Raw genomic sequence first — 23,195 nt, 5'->3', positions numbered from 1 at the left:
GATCCCATAACGCCAGGATCACGCCCTGAGCCGAAGGCAGACGCTTAACCGCTGTGCCACCCAGGCGCCCCGGCATTAAATATACTTTTGACTGTGTACTTAAAAAAGGAGCAAATAGGCATTCAGGAAAGGGGAAAGCTCAGCAAGATGGGTTGTCAGGGAAACTTTCTGAAGGACTCGAACGGAGCTAGGTATGTGATTGTTTCTAATTACATTGAGCCTTAGGTTACTACAATGACCTACCTAAAGGTCAAGCCCAGACCAGCTTTCAGCAGTAGTCTGGCCTGCAAATTTCTTTTCCCAGTTTTGTTGGGGGCCCATAGGCAAACTGATAAAGCACAGACCGTAGCTCTTTTTTTCATTAACCCAATTACAGCTCATAAATGGTGACATGTGTCAGCAGAACTACCCTTGGAGGGGTGTTTCGTTAATTTGATCATGTCTGAACCTAGGGGCATTCTCCTTGCGTAGACAGCTTTGTTAAGCAGTGGCTGTGTCTGTTTCCAAGTTAACAGGGGGCAAGCTTAGTTTGTAACCTATAATGAGTCCACTAATCCAAACACTTGCATGGGAAGGTCTTTTCAGACTCACAATGCATTAGAAAGATTACATACTTTAATATTTTTGATGATTTATGACAGAGTCCATACTATGGTTACTGTTCTTTTCCCCCCTCAAAATAATAAGCATGCAAGTGCTGGTGTCTACTTTTATAATTTCAGTTCAAAAAGATCAAACTCTCTCCATTTTATAGCTCTAAGGCAGTGGTTATCAAACATGGCTGCACAAAAGAATTACCTGGGGAGGTTTTAAACACCCCAATATGTATGCCCAGGCTATTGTCAGGCCTATAAGGAAGGGATCTGTGTTCCTGGAATCCAGACATCAGTGTTTTTAAAGCACACCAAGAAAGAAATGTACAGCTAAGGTTGAGAATTACTGCTTTAGGGTATCTGGAAAACTATTAGCAACGTGTTAAAAAATAAATAAAAATTTCCCGAGATTGTCTTTAAAGAGATACTGATTATGAATGTCTATTGTTTGCTCTTAGCATGCTGTTCGACCTATCTGGCTTTGTTATTTCATGACTATTTTTCCTTCCTATGACATCTCATTAGCTAGCTATTCTCTGAGTTTTATACTCCTGAATTTTCAAAATAATACACCTCTGGGCAAAAGATCATTTGGAGCACCTGGTGGAAATCAGGATAATCAAAATATATTGCTATTAAAGCTGTTTGTGAAACAGTAACTATGCTTTTTCACTAAAGGAAAAGCTCGTAAAGGCTCATTTTGCTATTCAAATATTCAAACAAACCTGGAACTTATAAGTGACAATTGAAGGAAAATATTTTAGGGCTGAGATATTATACACTTACAAAAGAGAAGATACCAGGGGAAGCCAACCATTGAAAGCCACAGGGTAGAGAGCTCCCAGTATGAATTGATGTGGGACAATGCCTCTTTGTCTTACACTCTGTTGTTATAGACAAGGGAGACTGAATCACTTGGGTCTTTTGAAAACAAAATCATTAAGAATTTTTTTTTTCCCTCAAAATGTGATTTCTTCTACAAAAAATCGCAGATCAGAGGTAATTGGTTGCTATGTGCTAGGTTCTATATTAAGTGCTTTATATTCAATAATTCATGTAATGCATGAACCCATGAGGTAGGTGATGTTATGGCATTTTATATGTGAGGAAACTGAACCATAGAAGCTTTAGGTAATTTTCTCAGTGTCACAGGACTAGTAGGTTGACCAAGAAGGGTATAAATTTATGCCTTCCAGACAATAAAACCAATCTCTATAGCCAATATGGTAGAATAAAAAAACAAAAACAAAACCCAGAGTCAGGGGGTGGTTAGGTGGCTCAACTGGTTAAACATTTGCCTTTCACTCAGGTCATCATCCCAGGGTCCTGGGATCGAGCCCTGGATGGGGCTTCCTGCTAAATGGAGAGTCTGCTTCTCCCTCTCCCCTCCTCCCCCCAATTGTGCTCTCTCTCTCTCTCAAATAAATAAATAAATAAATAAATAAATAAATAAATACAATTTTTAAAAACAAGACAAAACAACAACAAACCCAAAGTCCATCCTCTTTTCACTAAAGCAGGCAATCCCCTGTGAGTTAAATACTATGGAATCAAGGAGGAAAGAGACATTAATTTTGCCCTGAGGAATTAACGAGGGCTTCCTGCTAGAGGTAGTAGTTTAATGAGATCTTAAATAATACGTGTGGAGGAAAAGATATTCTGGGCTGATTAACAGAATGAACAAAGGCAAGAGATAATGAAGTATAGGAAAGACTCAAGAAAAGCTTGTGGTTTGTGGCATTAAGTGATCACTATTGTTTCTTGCCTTTATTTATTCAACATATATTTCAGGGTATTTACTACAGAGGCAGGCACAAACAAGGTCCTAGAGGTATAATGGTAAAAAAAGTTTATAAATTCCTAAATATATGAGAAGATGATAACTACTGGCAATGTCTACGGGATAAAGTCCAAACCCCATAACAAGCAAACAAAGCCTTCACAATCAGACCGAGCCCTACCTTCCCAACCTCATGCTCTGTGACTGCTCTGTGCTTCAGCCTCACAGAACTCACTATAAATGAGTTTCCAGGCCTCTGACCTTTGCACATATAGTTCCTTCTTCTTGGAATGCCTTTTCCCTATCTATCCTAAAAACGTCTTACTTAATCTTTAAGAGCCAGCTTTGACTTCCTTAAGTGGGATGGTTCTTTATACCATATTGTCTTAAAGCAGTTTCTTCACGTCTTCATTCATTTATTCATTCAGCCATCCAACCAACTTAGCATAATATGTGCCAGGTTATAAAGGTAAGAAAGTAATAAAAATGAAACAATATTTCTTGTGCTTATGGAGTTTACATCCTAGGAAGAAATATCGGACATTAAACAGTTACAATGCACTGTGACAACTTCTTTGAAAGGGAAGAGTCTGAAGTGGAAACACACACCAGGAGCACCACACCTAACCTCAGCTTCCCAGAAGAAGCATTATTTACGCTGAATCCCTTAGGATGCATAGGAGTGAGTCAGGCAGAGAATGGCAAGGGGTATTTTAATAGCATGTACCAGAACTAAGTATTGTCCACTAGACTCCATTAGACTATGCAAGTCAATGTTTTTAAAAAGCATCCTAAGTGATTTAACACCACCACCACCACCAAGATGAAATGCTGGCTCAGGTTAATACTAACTGTGTTACCATTGTACTTTTGTGAGTCCCTATAGTTTTATTTTGTCTTTCCTCTATATAGTATTTCCTAATACACCCTTCACTGCCACTTCAGTCCAGTATCCAAAAGCTTCCTGGGTGCAGATTCAGCTAGGATGCTTGTAAAACATAGATTTTTTGGCCATACCCCGAGATTCTGATTCTATTGATCTGGGGTAGAGCGGGAAATCCTGCAATTCTAATAACCTGGAAAGATTCGATGCTACCAGTTCACAGACCACATTTGAGTAGCAGTTCTATAGAGAGAAATTATATAAATATTTCTCAGAATTATTTCCCCTTGTTCTTAAACCTGTTCTGTCAGGTTGAGCAACAAAAGTGGCTCTTTTGCCCAGGGCATATGGGGCACGTGCCTTCAGAGGAGCCATTACCAGAAGGAAGGGCCTGTGTGGTGACTCTCACCCATCAGTCACATATTCCACCTGGACAACTGTGATATTTTCTCATTGCCACCTCCCTCACCCAGCCTGTGTAGAGGTTTCCCAGTGGATGAGGGTTACCAGTAGACTCGCCAGCAAACTGCCTTCTCTAAAGGAACCCCAGGGAAGAAAGATGAGAGTAGGTTGGTGAATGGGTAAATAGGTCAGGTTTTCTATTTATTTTGTGGATTTTAAAAGATTCATATAAGTCTGAATAGGAGTTTTATAATTTCACAAAAAGAAAATGATGAGAGAATCGCTGAACTGTTAAGAAGGCTTTCAGCAATTGCTGGCATTCGTCTCCATGTGTGTCATGCATGAGAGTCTTGAAAGTTAATAAGCTTTTGAGAGCCATGAGGACAGGGACCATGTCTTTCTCATGAACATACCCCCACAACTCCCTAGGAGAGTTATAACTGCCTAGAGAATTTGAAAACACTTAACTCTAAAAAGGAGGAAATGAAACCAACTCACAGAAGCTGAGAGGATAATTTTGATGATTAATTAGGTAATACACATAAAGCACACAGAAAATAGTGGTTCCTTGATAAACATTAGCTCCTTCCCTATTTATTTATTTATTTATTTATTTATTTATTTTTTTATTACTTATTATATAGAACAGTTTTGTCCTATGGAACTCTCTGGAATGATGGATTCTATACCTGCACTCTTGAATACATTACCCACTAGCCACATTGGCTACTGAACACTTAAAATGTAGCTAGTACAATTGAGAAACTGAATTTTTGATTTTATATTATTTTAATTAAATTTAAACAATTATATGAGACTTGTAGCTACTGTCTCAGAGAACACAGGTTTACAAGCAAGCACAACATAGTAGTTGGTAATTAAGTGTGTCAATTTGTTGAACTGTCTTGGATTGATCCTTTTTCATACAGATATGCATATGTTTAAGGTGATGAGAGAAAGGGGTAGGTGCCCCAAGGGCAGGCCAAAAGGTGTAGTGAAAGAACAAAGACAGAGGATCCAAGCCAAAAAAGAAATTTCTGTCATATTGATCAATGTTTCTCAAACTATAATATGCATACAAATCACTGGGGTTCTTGTTAAACATACAGATTGTGATTTAGTAGGTCTCAAAAGGCACTTTAGATTCTATGTCCACAGGGTCCCAGTTAATAACAATGTTGCTAGTTAAAAAGTCCATTTCAAGGAGCAAAGATTTAGATGTAGGTAGGCCAGTGGACCAGCGTAACTGCTATTGGATCTACCTCTGAACCAGCTATGGCATCTGCATTCTTGCCTCAATAGTTCTAGATCAAATCACAGGAATGCTCCATTTTATCAAAGGCACACCATCCCCCTCAATCTTGTGATGAACATGGATTAAGCACTTCCTATATACTAGAAACATTTATTAAGCACATCCTGTATTCTATAACAACCCCTGTGGGGCAAATATTATTATTTCCATTTACAAATAATAAAACAGGTTTAGGTAGATAATTTGACTTAATCAAAACTCACCCAAGTACTAACTGTCAGAGGTGGACTCAGAACCCAGTCGCTCCTGAATTCAAATTCTAGTCTTTCTCATTATACAACCTTGTTATTCAGAGTGTGGTGTACAATTGAACATCAGCCTCACCTGGAGGCTTACGAGAAATGTGAACTCTCAGGCCCCATCACAGACCTGCTGAATCAGAATCTGCATGTGAAGATCTCCAGGTCATTCTTTGCACGTTAATATTTGAAAAGCACTATTATGTGCCATCTCTACCTTTATAGAGCAAAGCAACAAGTGGAAGTGTAGGGAATCTGCTGATTGTGGCAGCTAAGGAATGGGTTTAGACTGGCTAGGGTTGACTCTAGAATAAATATTGATAGTTTTGCCTCCATTGCTAAAGTCTTACTGCCTCATGGGTACAGTTTAAGCCAAAATTAAGCTATTTTCTGATAGATAAGGATTTTTTAGTTTTGGATAATACTATATTCCCATCGGATAAAAATATCAACAATATAGTTTCAACAGTGTGCATGGGGAAAAATAATAAAGAAATAAACTTGTTTGCTAAAAGATAAATGTACTAAAATCAGCAAAGTCTTCTAAAATATCTTAACATTATTAATCACTACCAGGATGGTTCAAAGAAACAAACATAATTCTGCTTCCTCTCTCTTCATGGGTAATTCTGGAAAACTATCCAATTAAGAGTGAATAGTAGCCTGAATCACAAGGGTCTGTTATTGTACAAAGTGACTCAGAGGAATTAATGTATAACTGCCCTGCTCTGTGACCAAGTGCTTGGTCATCTCACTTCTGCAATACAGCAACTTCCTCCTCAGAGAGCTCTTATCCTTAGCTTCCTGCTGCTGGAATCAATCAGAAATGCCATTTAAATCTTGCTTAACAACACCTCTTAGTTTCAAGCCCATTCTTTGGCTCTGGAATGAACCTCATTGCTAATTTGATTGTTTCTCTATGTCCCTGAACCCACATCATCCATTATTTTCTCTCATCCCCCACTCTTCTCAACACCCCTCACTACACTGTCAGCCTCTCTTTGGCCATTTTGTTCCCTTGAGACCACTTTCTGGTCCTCTGTCCCAGAAGCGTAGCCTTGTCTCCATCCAATGATCTTTCACATTTAGAGTTCTCTACAAAAATCTCCCTGATAGGGGCACCTGGGTGGCTCAGTTGGTTGAGCGTCTGCTCTCAGCTCAGGTAATGATCGCAGGACCCTGGGATTGAGTCCCATATCGGGCTCCTTCCTTTTTTTCTTTTTTTAATTTTTTTTATTATATTATGTTAGTCACCATACAGTACATTCCCGGTTTCCGATGTAAAGTTCGATGATTCATTAGTTGCATATAACACCCAGTGCACCATGCAATACGTGCCCTCCTTACTACCCATCACCGGTCTATCCCATTCCCCACTCCTCTCCCCTCTGAGGCCCTCAGTTTGTTTCTCATAGTCCATAGTCTCTCATGTTTCATTCCCCCTTCTGATTACCCCCCCCATTTCTTTATCCCTTTCTTCCCCTACTGATCTTCCTAGTTCTTATGTTCCATAGATGAGAGAAATCATATGATAATTGGCTCCTTCCTCAGCAGGGAGCCTGCTTCTCCCTCTGCTTCTGCCTGCTGCTCTCCCTGCTTGTGCTCTCTGTCAAATAAATACATAAATAAATATTTTTAAAAATCTCCCTGATAATACTTTAAGGATATTATGATTGTTTTCAAATAACTTTTACATAAATGATCTTCTTGGAAGACAAAGACAGTGGGTGATAATATTAAGGACCTTCTCGTGTTTTTTGTTTTGTTTTGGGTTTTTTGTTTGTCTGTTTTTGGGGGTTTTTTTGGTAACCTAACTCCTCTTTCTTCTCTCCTCTACTTCTCTTATTCCCTCACTTTCTTGGGAGGTTTTCTGAGCCTCAGCCCTGGAATTTCTGGAACAAATTCCCTTGTCTCCATTATTATTTCTACCTCTGGAAGCAAAGTTTCAGACAACAAAGTGTCTCAAAGAAAAGTAAGGTCATTGTACTGTCAATACTTGCTAGAGGTTTCTTTTATTTCTCAACAGTTTCCCTTAAACATCCTTAATAAAATAGATACTCCTCATATCAGTTGAACCCGGTCCCTTTGACACTTTATTTATTATCATTGACCTACTAAGATTTTTAAAGTGTTAGATTCCTTCTTTTGTACCTATTTTTCTTACAAAGGACATATATAAATTCTTAGTCCTTTTATTTAAACTTTGGTATGGTAAATTAGTTTTTTGTTTAGCAAATATTCACTCCATCTTCTACTTTAAGCTTGGCAATATGACTTACTTTAGCCAGTGGGGTGTTAGTAGATCTGATGTGAACAAAGCTTTTAACTGTGCTTGTGTCCTGGGCTTGTCCTCTTGTGCTTTGGCCATCACAATGAAAATAATAACATCCTCTGGGTAGTACTGTCCCCCCTCTGGGCCCCTGAATGAAACATGTGAAGCAGAGACGCCCTAGCCAACCCAGTAATCTACAGCTTAAAGCAGCTGGCCTAGCCAACCAGCAAACACTTACTTACGGGAGAAATAAATGCTTATTGTTATATGCCACTGATTATGTGGTTATTGGTTGCACACCAAAAACTGTTATGTGGAGTAAAAGTAAATGATAGACCAACTCTACCATTTACTAGTTGGGCTAGAATATCTGTATCTATAAAATGAGAGGTTTGCATTCATTGGATCCCAAGTTACTTAACAAGATTTAAAACTCATGATTCTTGAGTATACCACTTCCCACAGCATATTTCCAGAAAACAAGTCAAAATATAACCACTATGAAATGAAGTCTGGAGAAGGATGGGGAGAAAAGGATCCTACAATCTCTCTGATTAATTTTATTTTTCTAAAGCAGAAAGAATAGGGTTTATTTGGATAGTGTTCAATATAGGACTCTGACAGGTCTATGTCAGGAGAGGAGGCTTCCATGTCCATTGGCTGCAGAGTACCGAGAGGGTAACATGCTACCTTCTCACTAAGTCAGCCTTCAGGGATGTGGATGTGCAGTTTATATGCAGGCTCCACTCACTCAGAACTCACCAAGAACAAGTATTTTCAGCAGCTGTCATAAGATAATATTTAACATATAAGAGGGAATAATAAAAAGACTGAGTGAAAAATGTAAACTACAGAGTGTTGAAATTGCAATTTGCTTTTTCTTTCTTTGCTTTTTCTTGAGTGACTTTAATCTTCATGTAGGGGTTTCCTGCTTTGCAAGAAAGGTGGCACTGTACCATATGTAAGGTCCTATTCAACCATATGATATCATGACATCATGCAAGAATGAGTTTATTTGAAGCATTTTTTCGTAAGAACCTCAGTGACCCCCCCCCTTTGTTAATGGCAGACTTTAAGAGTTCTAATAACCCTTAACTTACTATCCTAATAAAAGGGCAGAAATCTCTTTAAATATTTTTTGTGCCTTTATTAAACACTTAAAAATTTCCTTTGACCACAGACTTCCACTAGTTATTCAATTGCTGTTTGCATGCATGCCAAGGAATTGTTTCCACGAGGACAATATACTTCTAAAATCTAACTGGCTAATTGGCAAAATTAATACATTTACTTGCATTGAAATTATTTGTGAAAAAGATGAAAATATATGTTAAAATTTGTCATTTAGGTAATACTTTTAAAAAAAGAAATGTTCTTATGCAACATGACTGAAATGCTCTGTGGAGCTCTGAGATCGTTTTTTCATTAGATAGACCTGAAATTATGCGAACAACTAGAACATGAGAAAGAAAAAGAGGAAAACAAAGTATAGAACACTGGGGAATGAGAAAATAGCCTGCAAACGGAACAGTGATTTGTTCAAGGTTACCCAGTGAGTCAGGAACAAAGAGGAGAGTTGGACCCATGCCAAGACCCAAAGTATATCTACATTAATGGCTACGTGCTAAATCTGCCATTTTCAATAAATGATGTACTCACATATGGGGGAAGATGGTCATATTTACCATTCTCTCAGGGTCTAGCATGGGTTACTTATTAAGTTTTTATTACTTAAATAAAATTATAAATAAACACCTATGAAGAAGTTAACAAAGCATGATTTCACATACATAATTTCATTTCATCCCCACAACCACTGTCTTAAAGGTTAATTCCTTAAAGATTAATTTGGATCCAGAAAAACTAAATGAGTTGCTAAAGAACACATTGCCATGAGATACTCTGGGACATTTTCACCATACCAAGCTACTCAGCAAACTTCTCTAAAGATCCTACTCTTAAGGAAGCTCGAAAAGGTTTTGCATTAAGTACAAAAATATTGAAGATTTAAAAAAAAAAAGGCCCTAGAAGAACTCAAAGTCACATACAAAATTGATATTTAGGAAATAGAAAGCAATTTGATTAATTTGTTATAGGTGGCTAATTTTACTAGCTAATTAGTTGGGTTATCAATCAAGCATGTCTTCACAAAATCCTTAGATTCTATTGATAAATTATTTGTATATGAGGGCATCTGGCAGTCAAGGCATGAGATCTACCAAAAGAACACGGTCCTACTTACAAAATCAGGTCTTTATGTGCCATTAGCACTTTAAAGCACTGCTCAGATGCTTTTGCCAATGGGTATAGCAAAGAAATTTACTAGAGTAAAAACACAGAATTTCTTAATATACATGGATCCCTGCCCCAAAGGTATTGGAGCCTCTGTGACAAGTTGTCTCCACCCAAAACCACATGTAGCAGAGGAGAAAGCATACTTTGTTTCTACACTGAGAGGCAGAAAATAAGAAAGAGAAGGAGGAAACATAAGCAACTACATAATAGGAGTCAAGTAAGATCTCAACACTCTTTAACCATGCTCACTCCGTTCATTCTTGGCTCTGCTTCTAATGCAACCTTGAAAAAGTTACTTAATCTCTTTATGACTCAGTTTTTTAATCTGTAATATAGAGAACTTAATAGAACCTATCTCATAGGATTGTTTTAAGGATTGAGTTAATATTTGTTAAGTACTTAGTGTCAGGTGTACAGTAATCCCAATATAAATGTTTCATAAATAAAGGAAGATAGGAAGACTGACCGAATAGTGGATGCTATGTGTCTTTAATGTATTGCTTTGTTCCCTCCTAGCAGAGTCCTTTTCTTTCCACAGCTGGGGCCACTGATTCCTACCAGTGAGCTTTTAACCCCATTTCTTGTCTGACCCCAAAAGACTCTTGTTCAGAAAGACTGATGAAGCCCTAGCTCAGTAGTTCAGGTGAGTCAGCATCAAGTCAGGCTTGTTGTTATTCTTGTCCTGACCCCGTGTCCCAGTTTTAGTCACTTGTTCCTGTAATCAAGTTCCAACCTTGTATTCCAGTTCTAGCATTCTGCTCCCCTGTGGCTGAGTCCTGGCTTGGAGGACCTGCTCAGGATCTCCAGTTCCTTTGAGGCAGACGTCTCCCAAAGGGCAGCCTCTGGACTGGACACATTTTGTTTGGCATACATACCGCACATGAACTTTGGAAAATCAGTTGCCTGTATTTAAAAATTCCAAACTTTTATGTAAAAATTCAAATTTCCAACTTCTCTGGAAAAATGAGATAACCTGGCAGCACTTGGTCCCCATTTCCCCTTAGTATCAACCCACTGTAGCCAAGTGGCAGCTGCCCCCTTTGGAAGGCCATGTGCTCTCTATTCCCTACCGTCCCCATGTATTTCTGTGAGTTACTTGGTCCTTATAGGCATTTGAAGCTGGGGGTCTAAGATTCAGAATAGCCGATAATTACCAAGCATTTCCTTTGCACCAGGTACTCTTTCAAGTGCTTCACAAGTTTTATTCATGTAATCAAAGACCAAGAACCTGTTTGTTCTTATCCATTATCCCTGCAGTCCTTCTCCTTGCTTCAAATTCCCTGCACGCACCTGTGTCTGCCGCATCTTCCCCAATCACTATTCTCTACCCATTAGCTAGGGCCGCTCAGAAAGCCTTGTTGGGCCTCCATAATGTCAACCACTCACCCACACGTGTCCTGTTGCCACTCTACAATCTCCCCTGCCCAGCCAAACTTTGTTGTCAAGAATTTTGGCCATTATAGTGGCTGTATTTCAGGTACAGAATCCCAGGCTTTACTGATCTGCCTGATCCTAGTATCTATCTCATTTTCCAGGCTTTCCTAAAACCATATGTTTCAGTATACACAGAAAGATTACCCCTCACAAAAGTTTGTTACAGCTCTTGTTAGAAGCCTGGCAAAATGCATCAAATATTTATTGATAACTTACTTATATTCTAAGCCCTGCCATAGAAATTGATTTGAGTATTCCTTTACTAAGAAACCCAAGGAAGTTTATCCATCTCTTCTATAAGCAATTCATTATTTTTTCAGGAAACCACCTAGGAAATTTAACATTATTTGAACACAATTGACTTTCTTTTCTTTTCTCATGATGTGTCTTTGTGCTTTAGAAAACAATGAATGAAAGAGGAAACTATTTGCATGACTAAGCTCAGATTTAACAAATATCAAAACAAAATTCACAAAACTCATTCTACGCATTTCATAAGATTATCTGGATTGGGTAAAACTGTATATGCATTGGATGTTAAATTTAGCTGATTATATTCTAATATAATTTGTAAAGAAAGTCTTAATAAAAATGTTACTTACATAAGGAATCGTGTCCAAAGTATCTGTGTTGACAATTATAGGAGCAGGGCTGGCCTAAAAAAGAGAAACAGAAAAAAAAATTAAATCACAAGTAGTCTATTTTGAGATAAGATCTGTTAAACAGATAAACAGAATTTAACAGAGTTCAACAGTATTTCTTGAGGACCTGTGCAGGCACTGTGTCAGGGTTTTGGGGGATAAATGAAATATCTTGGAGTTCGCTGCAACATTCTCCTTCAAATATTTGTTTGCTATATTTGCTACATAATGAAATGAAGCAAGCAGTTGAACTTATACTCATTTTCTCTTAAATTCTACCCAACAGTAGGAGATGGGGATTTGAGTTGTGCATAAGGTAAGAATTTCTAATAAATTGGGAGACAGTTAAAATGTATAACATTTCTTTATAAAATGGCTGGACAAAATAAAAATAACTTCTCTCTCATGACAGCAAGCTTAAACCCCAAACAGTATTTGTAATCCTTCTCTTTAAACTGCCTTTTGAGGATATGTTGAAAATAGAAAGGTCACTCATTGACATCTTATATATGCTTACCCATTATGCATCTTTATGCCATCTTTTGTCATTTATGCATTTCTGATCACATATCTTAGAAATCCTTAGATAGGAAATTTGTCAAAGATGGCATAAAATAATATTGGGTATGCTAAACTTTCTTCTTTAAAAAAATTTTTGTACAAACTCTAGTCATTCCCTTTAAAGTTGAGTAGGAAAAACTGATACAGAAGTGCTACAAACCAAGTCATTAGAAAATAAGAGATTGCAATCTCTATTTGCGTCCACCAATCTGACCTCATGAATATTGAGTAGACCTATCTTTATTTTCTAGTTTCTAGAATTTTCACAGCATTTTTTCCTTCATCCCCTGCAGGATCTTTAATCTCCTTCCCAAATTGCAGATTTCATTTAGATAAAGGAAATACTCTCATCATGATTAATTGAGAGCTGTCCTATAAGACACGGTGGTTTTGGCAAGTGCTCAACTTTTGGGACATTTCATTAGCTATGCCCTCTGGAGTTAACAGAGTTAACAGCTTTTTAATGTCAATCTGTGCCTATGGAATCCTAATCGAATGATAAAACAAATGGCAATCCAGGAGATTTCACAAAACAAATTCCATGTTTTAACACAACACACTGGGCATTAAGAGCAGGACCCTGGTCTACATATCTACATGGTGGGTCAGCTAGATGTTCACAGTCTATTCATTAACCTTAGGGTAAATAGGGGTTTTGGAGAAAGACGTTTCCACTGGATCACACCAAAAACAAAACAAAGCAAAACAAAAACCCCAAAATACACACACACACACACACACACACACACACACACACACAACAGTACTTATAAAGAGGCATGTGGTATAAGGAAAAGAACATGAGGTTTAGAGACAGAAAACTTGGGCTCAAGTTTGGTTTGGCAACTTCCTGATTATATGTTTTTGGGGGCTAAGCAACTTCCTGGTGGTGTCATCTGGGGGCAATTACATTAACTCCCTTTGCCTTAGTTTCCTTCTCTGTAGAATGGGAATAGACATAATCACCTTCTGAAAGAGTTGTTTGAAGAATAAATGAGGTGATATATTTCACATGTTTTGTAAACTTAAAAAAAGCAACTTCCTGGTGGTGTCATCTGGGGGCAATTACATTAACTCCCTTTGCTTTAGTTTCCTTCTCTGTAGAATGGGAATAGACATAATCACCTTCTGAAAGAGTTGTTTGAAGAATAAATGAGGTGATATATTTCACATGTTTTGTAAACTTAAATTTCAGAATCAATGTTAAACATTATTATTAGTGTCCCTAAAGATGGACCACTGTTAAGAATATTTTACTGATGGGGTGCCTGGGTGGCACAGTGGTTAAGCGTCTGCCTTCGGCTCAGGGCGTGATCCCGGCATTGTGGGATTGAGCCCCACATCAGGCTCTTCCACTATGAGCCTGCTTCTTCCTCTCCCACTCCCCCTGCTTGTGTTCCCTCTCTCGCTGGCTGTCTCTATCTCTGTCGAATAAATAAATAAAAAAAATCTTAAAAAAAAAGAATATTTTACTGAATGATTTGTGAACTGTTTATACCCCAGAGTTTTCAATGCTATATTAGTCGCTTCAATTGCACTAAAGAAAACTAAAGATTAGACCATGTGAAATACCATTTATTAAATACATATTACTTGCCCATGTATAAGAACATGCACATATATCCTCATTTAACTTCCACAAAACCGTATTGATGAAGCATCATTATCACTATCCCCACATTATGGATGAGAAAATGGAGGTTCAAGGAAAATGAGAGCTTAGATTTAACACTGGCCTTTCTGAGCTCGAAATCCATTTTTTTCCACACTAAGCTACTCCATGATCTCAGTATCTAGGTGGCTCATTGCATGAGTCCTGCAGTGATTGAAAATCTCTAGTTAGAGCAGCATATGAGACGCAGGCAAACCAAAGACCACTCTGGATGCAAGAGATGCCTTAAGGTCTTGCATATCAGACATTGAAAGCTATCTGGTGATGCCTGAATGGTTACGGATGTTGTCATCCTAGTCCGTGTTTTAGTTTTGACTTCCTCTCTTCTGTGTTTTCTAATTGGTTCCCAGGATGACCCAAAACATTTGTGCCTTGTCTCCTTGACCAGACTGAAAGTTTTCCAAGCATCACACGCAACACTTATATTTTCCCTTATTATCTAGTATAGTTTGATCAATAAATATGCATCAATTTGATTCAACCCATCTTACTTTTTTTTTTCCTCTTATAGATTACATTAATGTGGTCTAAGAATAAATTCTGTACAAAAACCCCTTTTCTATATGATGCCATTTATAGTTTTCATCTGTTTGTGTTGCTATTTTCCATTTCATATATGTAAATTCGGTTCTTCTAATCAGACTCTATGTTTAAAAAACGACAAAGATTGTATACTTCCTAGAATTCTTCACAGCACTTCGGTACACCAAAGGAGCTCAATAAATACTTATGAATTATTGACTAAATGTAGCTACAAAGCCATACTTCTTTGTAAGTTTTGGAGAGCATTTCTAGGATAATCCAAAATCTCCTTTGTTACCAACAAGACTGTGACTGCTTTCCCAATATCCACTGTCACTTTCTTTCCTTAACCAATCCCTGTTGCTTAACTGTCCAGCTTTTACGAAATGATTATTTCATAACTGCAGAATATAGAGGTTGTGAAGTACAATCTATGCTATATAGAAAGCTCATTGCTCCTTTTTGGTGCTAGAAAGATCCAGAAGCCCCCATTAATGCCTATAATTTTTAAAGTCACTAAAAATGCATGAAAAAACAGAATGTATGGAATGTGTGAATCCACAGATACAGCACATACATCTGACATTGGCAAATCTCTGGCATGACCACTAAGGAGATATCATGGTTGGCTGTTTTGTATCCCACTGTGCTGCTACATCAGCTCTCTGAAGATCAGATCTCTCATTGCTCTGCTCCAGGACCCTCACAGTCCTCCCCAGACTATTTTCACAGAAGCTTCTTGGAATCTTTAAGGTACTCAATGGCACATATCAGCAGAGAATAAAAATCCCAATTGGTGACAAAGTGCAGTCGAATTCTAAGTATGGCCCATGAGTGTGCTCTCCTCACCAGTTGTTAATTTCAGATCTCCCCTTGGCTCATCCTGGCTTCTGTTTCTTTTCTCACTTTTGAAATCATGTGAATCCATGCCAGTTTGATCAAGTTTGGTTTCAGTTTCTTAAAAGCAATTCCCTAGTTATTTGATGGTTCCTTCTAAGCTTTATCTCCACAGTGCATAGTGCCCTGCTGTACACACAATCTCCTTCCATATTGGGTATTCTATTTAAATGAAGCCTTAAATCCAACGGTAACTTAGCAGATGCCAGCATCAGTGTGCTTATTTTCATTAACTGGAAAGAGATTTTTAACAAATATGAAAAAATCTTTTAATCAGAAGTTTCAAGACTTGTCTTTATGCAAATCTAGTCAAGGATTTTTGAAACTATAAAGGTTTAAGAAAATCAATCTCTCTTAGGTGGCCCAAACTATGAGATATAAATGGTTTGCATTTTATATTACATTCTCTTCTACGTGCAGAAAGCTAGTTCATAGCAAGAGGGAAGTATAAAGCTAACTGTAGAGAAGCCAGAAGCAAATAGAGAGAAAACTGAAAAATTTAAGTTGTTATATCAAGTTATTCCTGAATTCCAGCTCCCTTCCTCTCTTTGAGTTCCATGGGAAACCCAAATACCTTTAAATTACATTAACAACTTTGTTTATGCTAGTAAGAGATAAACTGCTGCTTGCCACCAAGAAAATGTAACTAAAAAAGAATCTGACATAATGAATGCAAATTTTCAAAGGGGTTCATTGATTCTGACTGATATGTTTGCCTCCTGATATTTGTTAAGTGCTAGATTTGAGAAATACTTCTGATATATATGGGCAAGTGTTTACCAGGTCAGCTATGGTCAGGAAGCCCCCTCAAGCAAGGTATAGGCAGGGAAGATACAACAGCCAGTCAGCCAAAGAGCACACTCTGGGAAGCTTACATCTGACAAGTGTAGGCTAACCAGTGAGAAGGTCACAAGATTGAATCGGGGCCTATATCTAAACTTTTAAGAAGGAAAGTGGAAAAGGAGAGAAACCCACACAGTCAAGGGACCTAAACACAGCAGGAACTGAACAGTAGCAAGGCTGGGGTTAGGAACTGTGCAGGGATTTCAAATGGCCTGGAACATGCAAGTTGAAGGCAAGCGGTTGTCAAGCCAAATCAAGTAGGAGGTAAAATAAGGCAAGAATAACATGTTAGCGGCTTTTGAGGCACAGTATCTCTGGTTTATCTTCTCAGCCTTAAAAGACAAGACTCCTGAGTGGGCAAGAAGTAACACAGGTCCTATAAATGACTTTCATATACATGTGGCATGACAACTTGAAACAAAATGGAAGTCACTGTAAGTTTTTATTTATTTTTTAAGATTTTATTTATTTATTTGACAGAGATAGAGACAGCCAGCGAGAGAGGGAACACAAGCAGGGGGAGTGGGAGAGGAAGAAGCAGGCTCTCAGCGGAAGAGCCTGACGTGGGGCTCGATCCCAGAACGTCGGGATCACGCCCTGAGCCGAAGGCAGATGCTTAACGACTGAGCCACCCAGGCGCCCCCCACTGTAAGTTTTTAAATGAGTCCATTTGTATGTGCATGTGATTTCACTGAGACAGCTAAAGATCCCCAAACTTCAAGGTAAATATTAGCTGGCTTAAGTCATCTGCTACAAGGTTATTAATAGCCTGGCCTCACAATTCACACACACAATTCACACATCAGACTGAGCCCCAATCAGACCATGTCCTAATTCTAACCAGGGAAGTAGAATATTGGGGTTACTACCCACATCAGGTATGAAATGAGATATCTAACATTAAGTACTGAATTGGTATGCTAAGGATTGAACTCAGGGTAACTTTTTTTTTCAGGTTTTCCCCCTAATCCTCCACTATGTTGGCCCATTCCAGAAGTAAAAAATGCAATGTGGGTGGGGTGAGGGAGATTTCCACTTCAATTTCCTGCCTCTAGTTCTCTGCTAGAAATGAAACCCTTTCTTCCCTCTCCTTTCCCATAATCTGCTGAGCTGGAGCTCTACATCCTTAGGCGTTGGCAGGGTTCTACTCCTACTTGAAGGATTTACCAGGAGTCTGCAATTGTCCCTGAGCATCCTCACTATCTGAAATCTCATAGTACCCTGACCCAGCCATACCTGGATCTTCTGTATATTAGCACTGGGATGGATAATAATGTCGAGCATCTATATAGCACTTATTTATATCAATTAACTTATTTAATCTTCACATAACCCAGTGAGTCAGGTACCATTATTCTCAGCTCACAAGTGAGGAAGCAGAGGTTAAGTAATTTTCCCAAAGTCATACATATGGTAAACAGACCATCTTCAAACCTAGACTGTCTAACTCCAAATCCATACTTCTGATATTATACTCTACTGCCTCTCAGAATGGAACTGGATTTTACCAGAGCTTTTTGGATTCTAACTTTGCTCACTAACAAGTCAGAGGCCAGCTCTAAGCAAAGTTAGATATATCCACGTGGCTCCTCGCTGGTGCCAGAGCCCTACCCTCCTCACTCTGGCCCGGGTGCTGGGCCCTGGTATATCATGTGAACAGGCCTGCAGAAAGCATGGCTTAGGAGAAGGTTAATGGCACAGGCATAGCCTGGTTGACTCAATCAGGATTTTTTCAAGTAAATTCCAAAGAAAAAATATTGGTAAATAACTGATTAAAGACATATTGATGGCTGTGTGAGAAAGAAATAAAAGAAACAAATCCACTCTAGAATTATAAAACTTTAAAGCTGAGACCTTAAGGATCCTCTAATTCTACACTTTTACTTTATAAATATGAAAATGGCAACAAAAAGGAAGTGGCGTGCCCCAAATCTCACAATTATTTAGTATCAAAACTGAAGACAGGATAACAACAACAAGAAGAACAAGAATAAACTGTGAAGCATTTATTAAATGACTATTGTGTTCCAGAGGCTGTGGTAAACACTTAAGATGCATCAGTGCATTTACTTCTCAAAATGTTTTAAGGAAAACATTATTGTTTCCATTTGGAAGGACAGAAGAAAAGAAAAAAAAAGTAAGGGAGGGAGGAGTGCATTTTCCTGTACTTGCCTAAGCTCACACATCTAAGAGGATTACAACCAGGTTTCAAGCCCAAGTCTTTCTAGCCCCAGATCGCATGCTGACAACCACCACCATCTCCCGACTCCCTCTGCTGATTTTTCTCCAGGCTACAGGTAGAAATGCAGTTATTTTCTGTCCTGCAAGTTGCTAGCTCCTCTTTCACTGTCTGAAGAGAAATTTCTCACTGTACTGACTCAGATTCAATTCCCCAATTCTCAGAGGGTTTCTAAGTCCCTTAATCTCTTTCAAACCCCCACTTAAAAAATGGGACAACACTATTTTTCAGTTAACCTATTTCCCAAGAAGTTAGCTGGAGAAATAATGCATGTGAAGTGAAACGAGAGGTACTCCACAGATGTAAGTTTATATTATTTATTACTGTGGTTATTTTTTGCTTTCCTGGATTTTCTTCTCCTTTTTATATTCTCTCTCTACAAGACCAACCAGGTGCATGCAGTTTGATCCAGTTGGGCTCTGAGTCATCACCAATAGTAGTACCAAGTGGTTCCGGTCTGTACCCTGTTCTGCCCATACCCTGTAGTGACATAGCCCCTGCCCTCCCACATGTACACAAGCGAGGACAGTGAGGTAATAACAGGAGGGTGGGTGATTGAACAGTGAATTGTTTGCAGGTTAATGACTGTGCAGGATGTCTCAAGGGAACAACTCTGGAGGAAGCAAAGACCTTGGCCGCTCTGCCTAACACTTAACAAAATGCACAAATAGCTACCTACCCAGCTTACCATCAGCCTAGCTCGGAACATTGGGAAAAAAAGGGGTGCCTGGGTGGCTCAGTAGTTTGAATGTCAGATTCTTGGTTTTGGCTCACGTCGTGATCTCCCAGTCCCGGGATGGATCCCCACATCTGGCTTATGCTTAGCAGGCAGTCTGCTTCCCCTCTCCCGCCGGCCCCTCCCCCCACAGGCTTGCTCTCTCTCTCTCTGAAATAGATAAATAAATCTTTAAAAAAATTGGGAAAAAATGGCAGATTCATGTTTGGCTTGAATTCAATTCAACTCTGCCTGCCTGAACACTCTTAATTATAAAAATAATATTATCTTCACTCTACAGAAAACAGGCACAGAGATGTTAACCAATGTGCCCAAGGTCATTCAGCTGTTGATAGCAAGGCCAGGAGCCAAACCTGGAAGTCTGGTTCCTATGTGGGTAATTCTTAAATAACTGCAAAACATTTGCTTGGATTTGATGTCTCCAGAAGTCTATGTTAGTTAACGCGACTTCCCTCACTGATCCTTGAAAACCCACCATTAATCTTTTATCCCTTTGGATTGAAGTGTTAACATGGCTTCTTGATCCTCCCTTAACATACAAGGTAGTGTAATACTGTGCAGAAAATAGATGATATCCTTAAGACCTCAGGTAGGCTGAGTTAAGTACCTCTATCTTTCGATGGGGGAGCCTGCAGAGTGAGGAACAGAAAGTGGAGACCTGGAACCACAGAGATCTTTCTTTATGTTTTCTCTAGAATTAATTTCACTTAGAATAAGAGATAAAAGTTGCTTGAACTACTAGATATGAGGACTCTTCGGGCTTCCACCCAGATCCCCTGACACATACCTCTCTGCACCTAGTATGAAAGGCAAAAATAAATGACTCACCAAAACTTCAGATTACCACTGAAACTCAAATTGATAATTGCATTATACTAACAGCTAATACCATGCTTTATAATTTATAGAGCATGATTATATACATTAGATCACTTAATTTCCCAGAGAAAGAGGGAACTAACATTGACTTAGCAAATACCCATTGTGTGCCATGCAAGTATGATAAACTTTTTACCTGTGTTTTCTTGTTTACTCCTTATAGAACCCAGAGGGTCTGGTGGAATATTCCTGTGTTTATAGATAAGTAAACTGAGGCATCGAATGATTCTGTGAATTTCCTAACATGAGACAGCTAGAAAAGAGCAAAGCTGGGATTCAAACCCAGGTCCTTTGACTCTGAATCCCTTGCTTTTATCCATTTCTGCCACAAATTCCACTGATTCACACTGAGCATTTACAAACCTAACTGCTTTATTTATGCAAATGTTCTCTGGCGATTGCGCAAAAAATGGAGTCATTAGCTCAAATCTCAAATGTGGATTAGTCAATGTGCCCCATGCCATATAACTATACATACTTAATTCACCGATTCACTCCATGTGCTGCTATTCCTGGAAAGATCCATGTGGATACCATCTGCTTCTTTTTGCTAAGCCACCAAAGAGCTATAATCTCAGTAGCACAGTTGTATTTTCCACACTTAGGTACCAGAATTCTAAGCAAGCTGTCAACCGGTTCATTAGACTAAGGTAGGGTAGTTTTTTCTGTAGTACATGGATCAAAGTCTTGCACACAGTAGAATCAATAAATGGATACTATTTACTCCCTTCCCAGTCCTTTCTTTCCATTAAGCCAAGATTCTTACTACTCCAAGAACATACCTTGCTCATATCTGTCATAATATACTGTTTCCATTTCTTCCTTCTCTTATATCATGAATCAGTCATGATCCCCTTTCTTATCTACTTAACCAAATTCTATCCATCCTTCAAGGACAATCTAAAGCCCTAGATGCTCCATGAAAGTTTCCTCAATCCTGACTGCAGCGCTCAATCTATCCATCAGTCCTGCTCTCCAAATTTCAAAGCATGCATTGGTTGTATTACTTCCGTTCACAATGAACTATAAATGTTACAGGAAAGAAATTATGTGAAAGCACTAAGTTCTGACATTCTTTTTTTAAAAGATTTTTTATTTATTTGACAGAGATAGTGACAGCCAGTGAGAGAGGGAACACAAGCAGGGGGAGTGGGAGAGGAAGAAGCAGGCTTCCAGCAGAGGAGCCTGATGTGGGGCTCGATCCCAGAACACCGGGATCACGCCCTGAGCCGAAGGCAGACTCTTAACGACTGAACCACCCCGGCACCCCAAGTTCTGACATTCTTAATGAATGTTTCTTTTTGTTCTTATACATGTTAATGGCTAACCAATTCATGTGTGATATTTGTATCTTCTTGCTGAAACTGTAATTGTTTTGAGGGTGGGACTCTTAACCAGCCTCCCCCAACCAACACTCCCACCACTGCTTGACATACAATATACTCAAAGGTGTTTGTTAATGGGTTTTTAGACTTTTGAAACCAGAGCCACAGAAATAAGAGATAGGACTCATGAGAAACCCATGAGGCAACAGGTTAGGTGAAATGGGTAGAAAGGGGTAACTGCCCACTGCCCCCTGATGACTACTCTTGCACATCTGATGCTGTGGATGGGAGCATCTGGAACTTGTCATGCAATGAAGACAATGCAAGTCTGAAGCATGACATGTAAATTAAGGACAGTTACAAGCAGAAAGACTCTTCTATGCCTATCATATGTTGGTCATTTATAATCATCTTTTCTACTCCTCATTACAAGCTTATGAATTACATGCTATCATTATGCTTATTATACAGATAGCAAAAGTGAGGCACAGACCTGTAATGCAACTTATCCAAGGTCATTAGACTAATAACTAGTGGAGCCAAGGCTCACTCTTCTTTTTTTAAAAATTTAAAAAATATATTAGTTTTGGATATACAATATAGTGGTTCAGCAATTCCATACATCACCCTGTGCTCATCATCACAAGTGCACTCCTTAATCCCCAACACCTATCTAACCCATCCCTCACCCCCTCCACTCTGGTAACCATCAGGTTGTTCTCTATAATTAAGACTTTGTTTCTTGCTTTCTCCCTCTCTCTCTTATTCCCCCCCTTTGATTGTTTTGTTTCTTTTTTTTTTAAAGATTTTATTTATTTATTCAACAGAGATAGAGACAGCCAGTGAGAGAGGGAACACAAGCAGGGGGAGTGGGAGAGGAAGAAGCAGGCTCATAGCAGAGGAGCCTGATGTGGGGCTCGATCCCATAACACTGGGATCACGCCCTGAGCCGAAGGCAGATGCTTAACCGCTGTACCACCCAGGCACCCCTGATTGTTTTGTTTCTTAAATTCCACATATGAGTGAAATCATATTGTATTTGTCTTTCTCTGACTTATTTGTTTAAAATTATACTCTCTAGCTCCATCCATGTCATTGCAAATGTCATTCTTTTTTACAGCTGAATAATATTATGCATATATTTTATATTACACACATATATACATACATATATGTGATATATATATCACATCTTCTTTATCCATTTATCAATGGATGGATACTTAGTCCACTTCCACATCTTGGCTATTGTAAATAATGTTGCTATAAACATAAGGGTGCATGTATCCCTTTGAATTAGTGCTCTTGTATTCTTTGGGTAAATACCCAGTAGTGAAATTGCTGGATCATAAGGTAGTTCTATTTTTCATTTTTTGAGGAACCCCCATACTATCTTCCACAGTGGCTGCAACAGTTTACATTCTCACCAACAGTGCATGAGTGTTCCCCTTTCTCCACATTCTCATTGACACATGTTGTTTCTTGTGTTTTTGATTTTAGCCATTCTGAAAAGTGTGAAGTGGTATCTCATTGTAGTTTTAATTGGTATACCCCTGATGATAATGATGATGAGCATCTTGTCACATGAATATTGGCCATCTGAATTTTTTCTTTGGAGAAATGTCTGTTCATGTCTTCTGCCCATTTTTTAACTGGATTATTTGTTT

The 23,195-nt window shown here is 38.7% G+C and overlaps 1 protein-coding gene across 13 annotated transcripts in view; it reads right to left on the bottom strand.

Moving 5' to 3' along the window:
• DLG2 (discs large MAGUK scaffold protein 2) overlaps positions 1–23,195 on the bottom strand; it is a 1,327,559-nt gene that overhangs the window by 669,236 nt on the left and 635,128 nt on the right. For all 13 annotated transcript variants that reach the window (XM_057316878.1, XM_048217415.2, XM_044390952.3 and 10 more), the window contains one exon: positions 11,816–11,869. In XM_057316878.1, the coding sequence (XP_057172861.1) occupies positions 11,816–11,869 (54 nt within the window). The remainder of the gene's footprint in view (positions 1–11,815; positions 11,870–23,195) is intronic.

Source organism: Ursus arctos, unplaced genomic scaffold (assembly GCF_023065955.2).
Source record: "Ursus arctos isolate Adak ecotype North America unplaced genomic scaffold, UrsArc2.0 scaffold_22, whole genome shotgun sequence".
In the NCBI taxonomy this organism is placed as follows: domain Eukaryota; kingdom Metazoa; phylum Chordata; class Mammalia; order Carnivora; family Ursidae; genus Ursus; species Ursus arctos.
The sequence above is the reverse complement of the archived record's forward strand: the minus strand, read 5'-3'. Positions and strand labels throughout refer to the sequence as shown.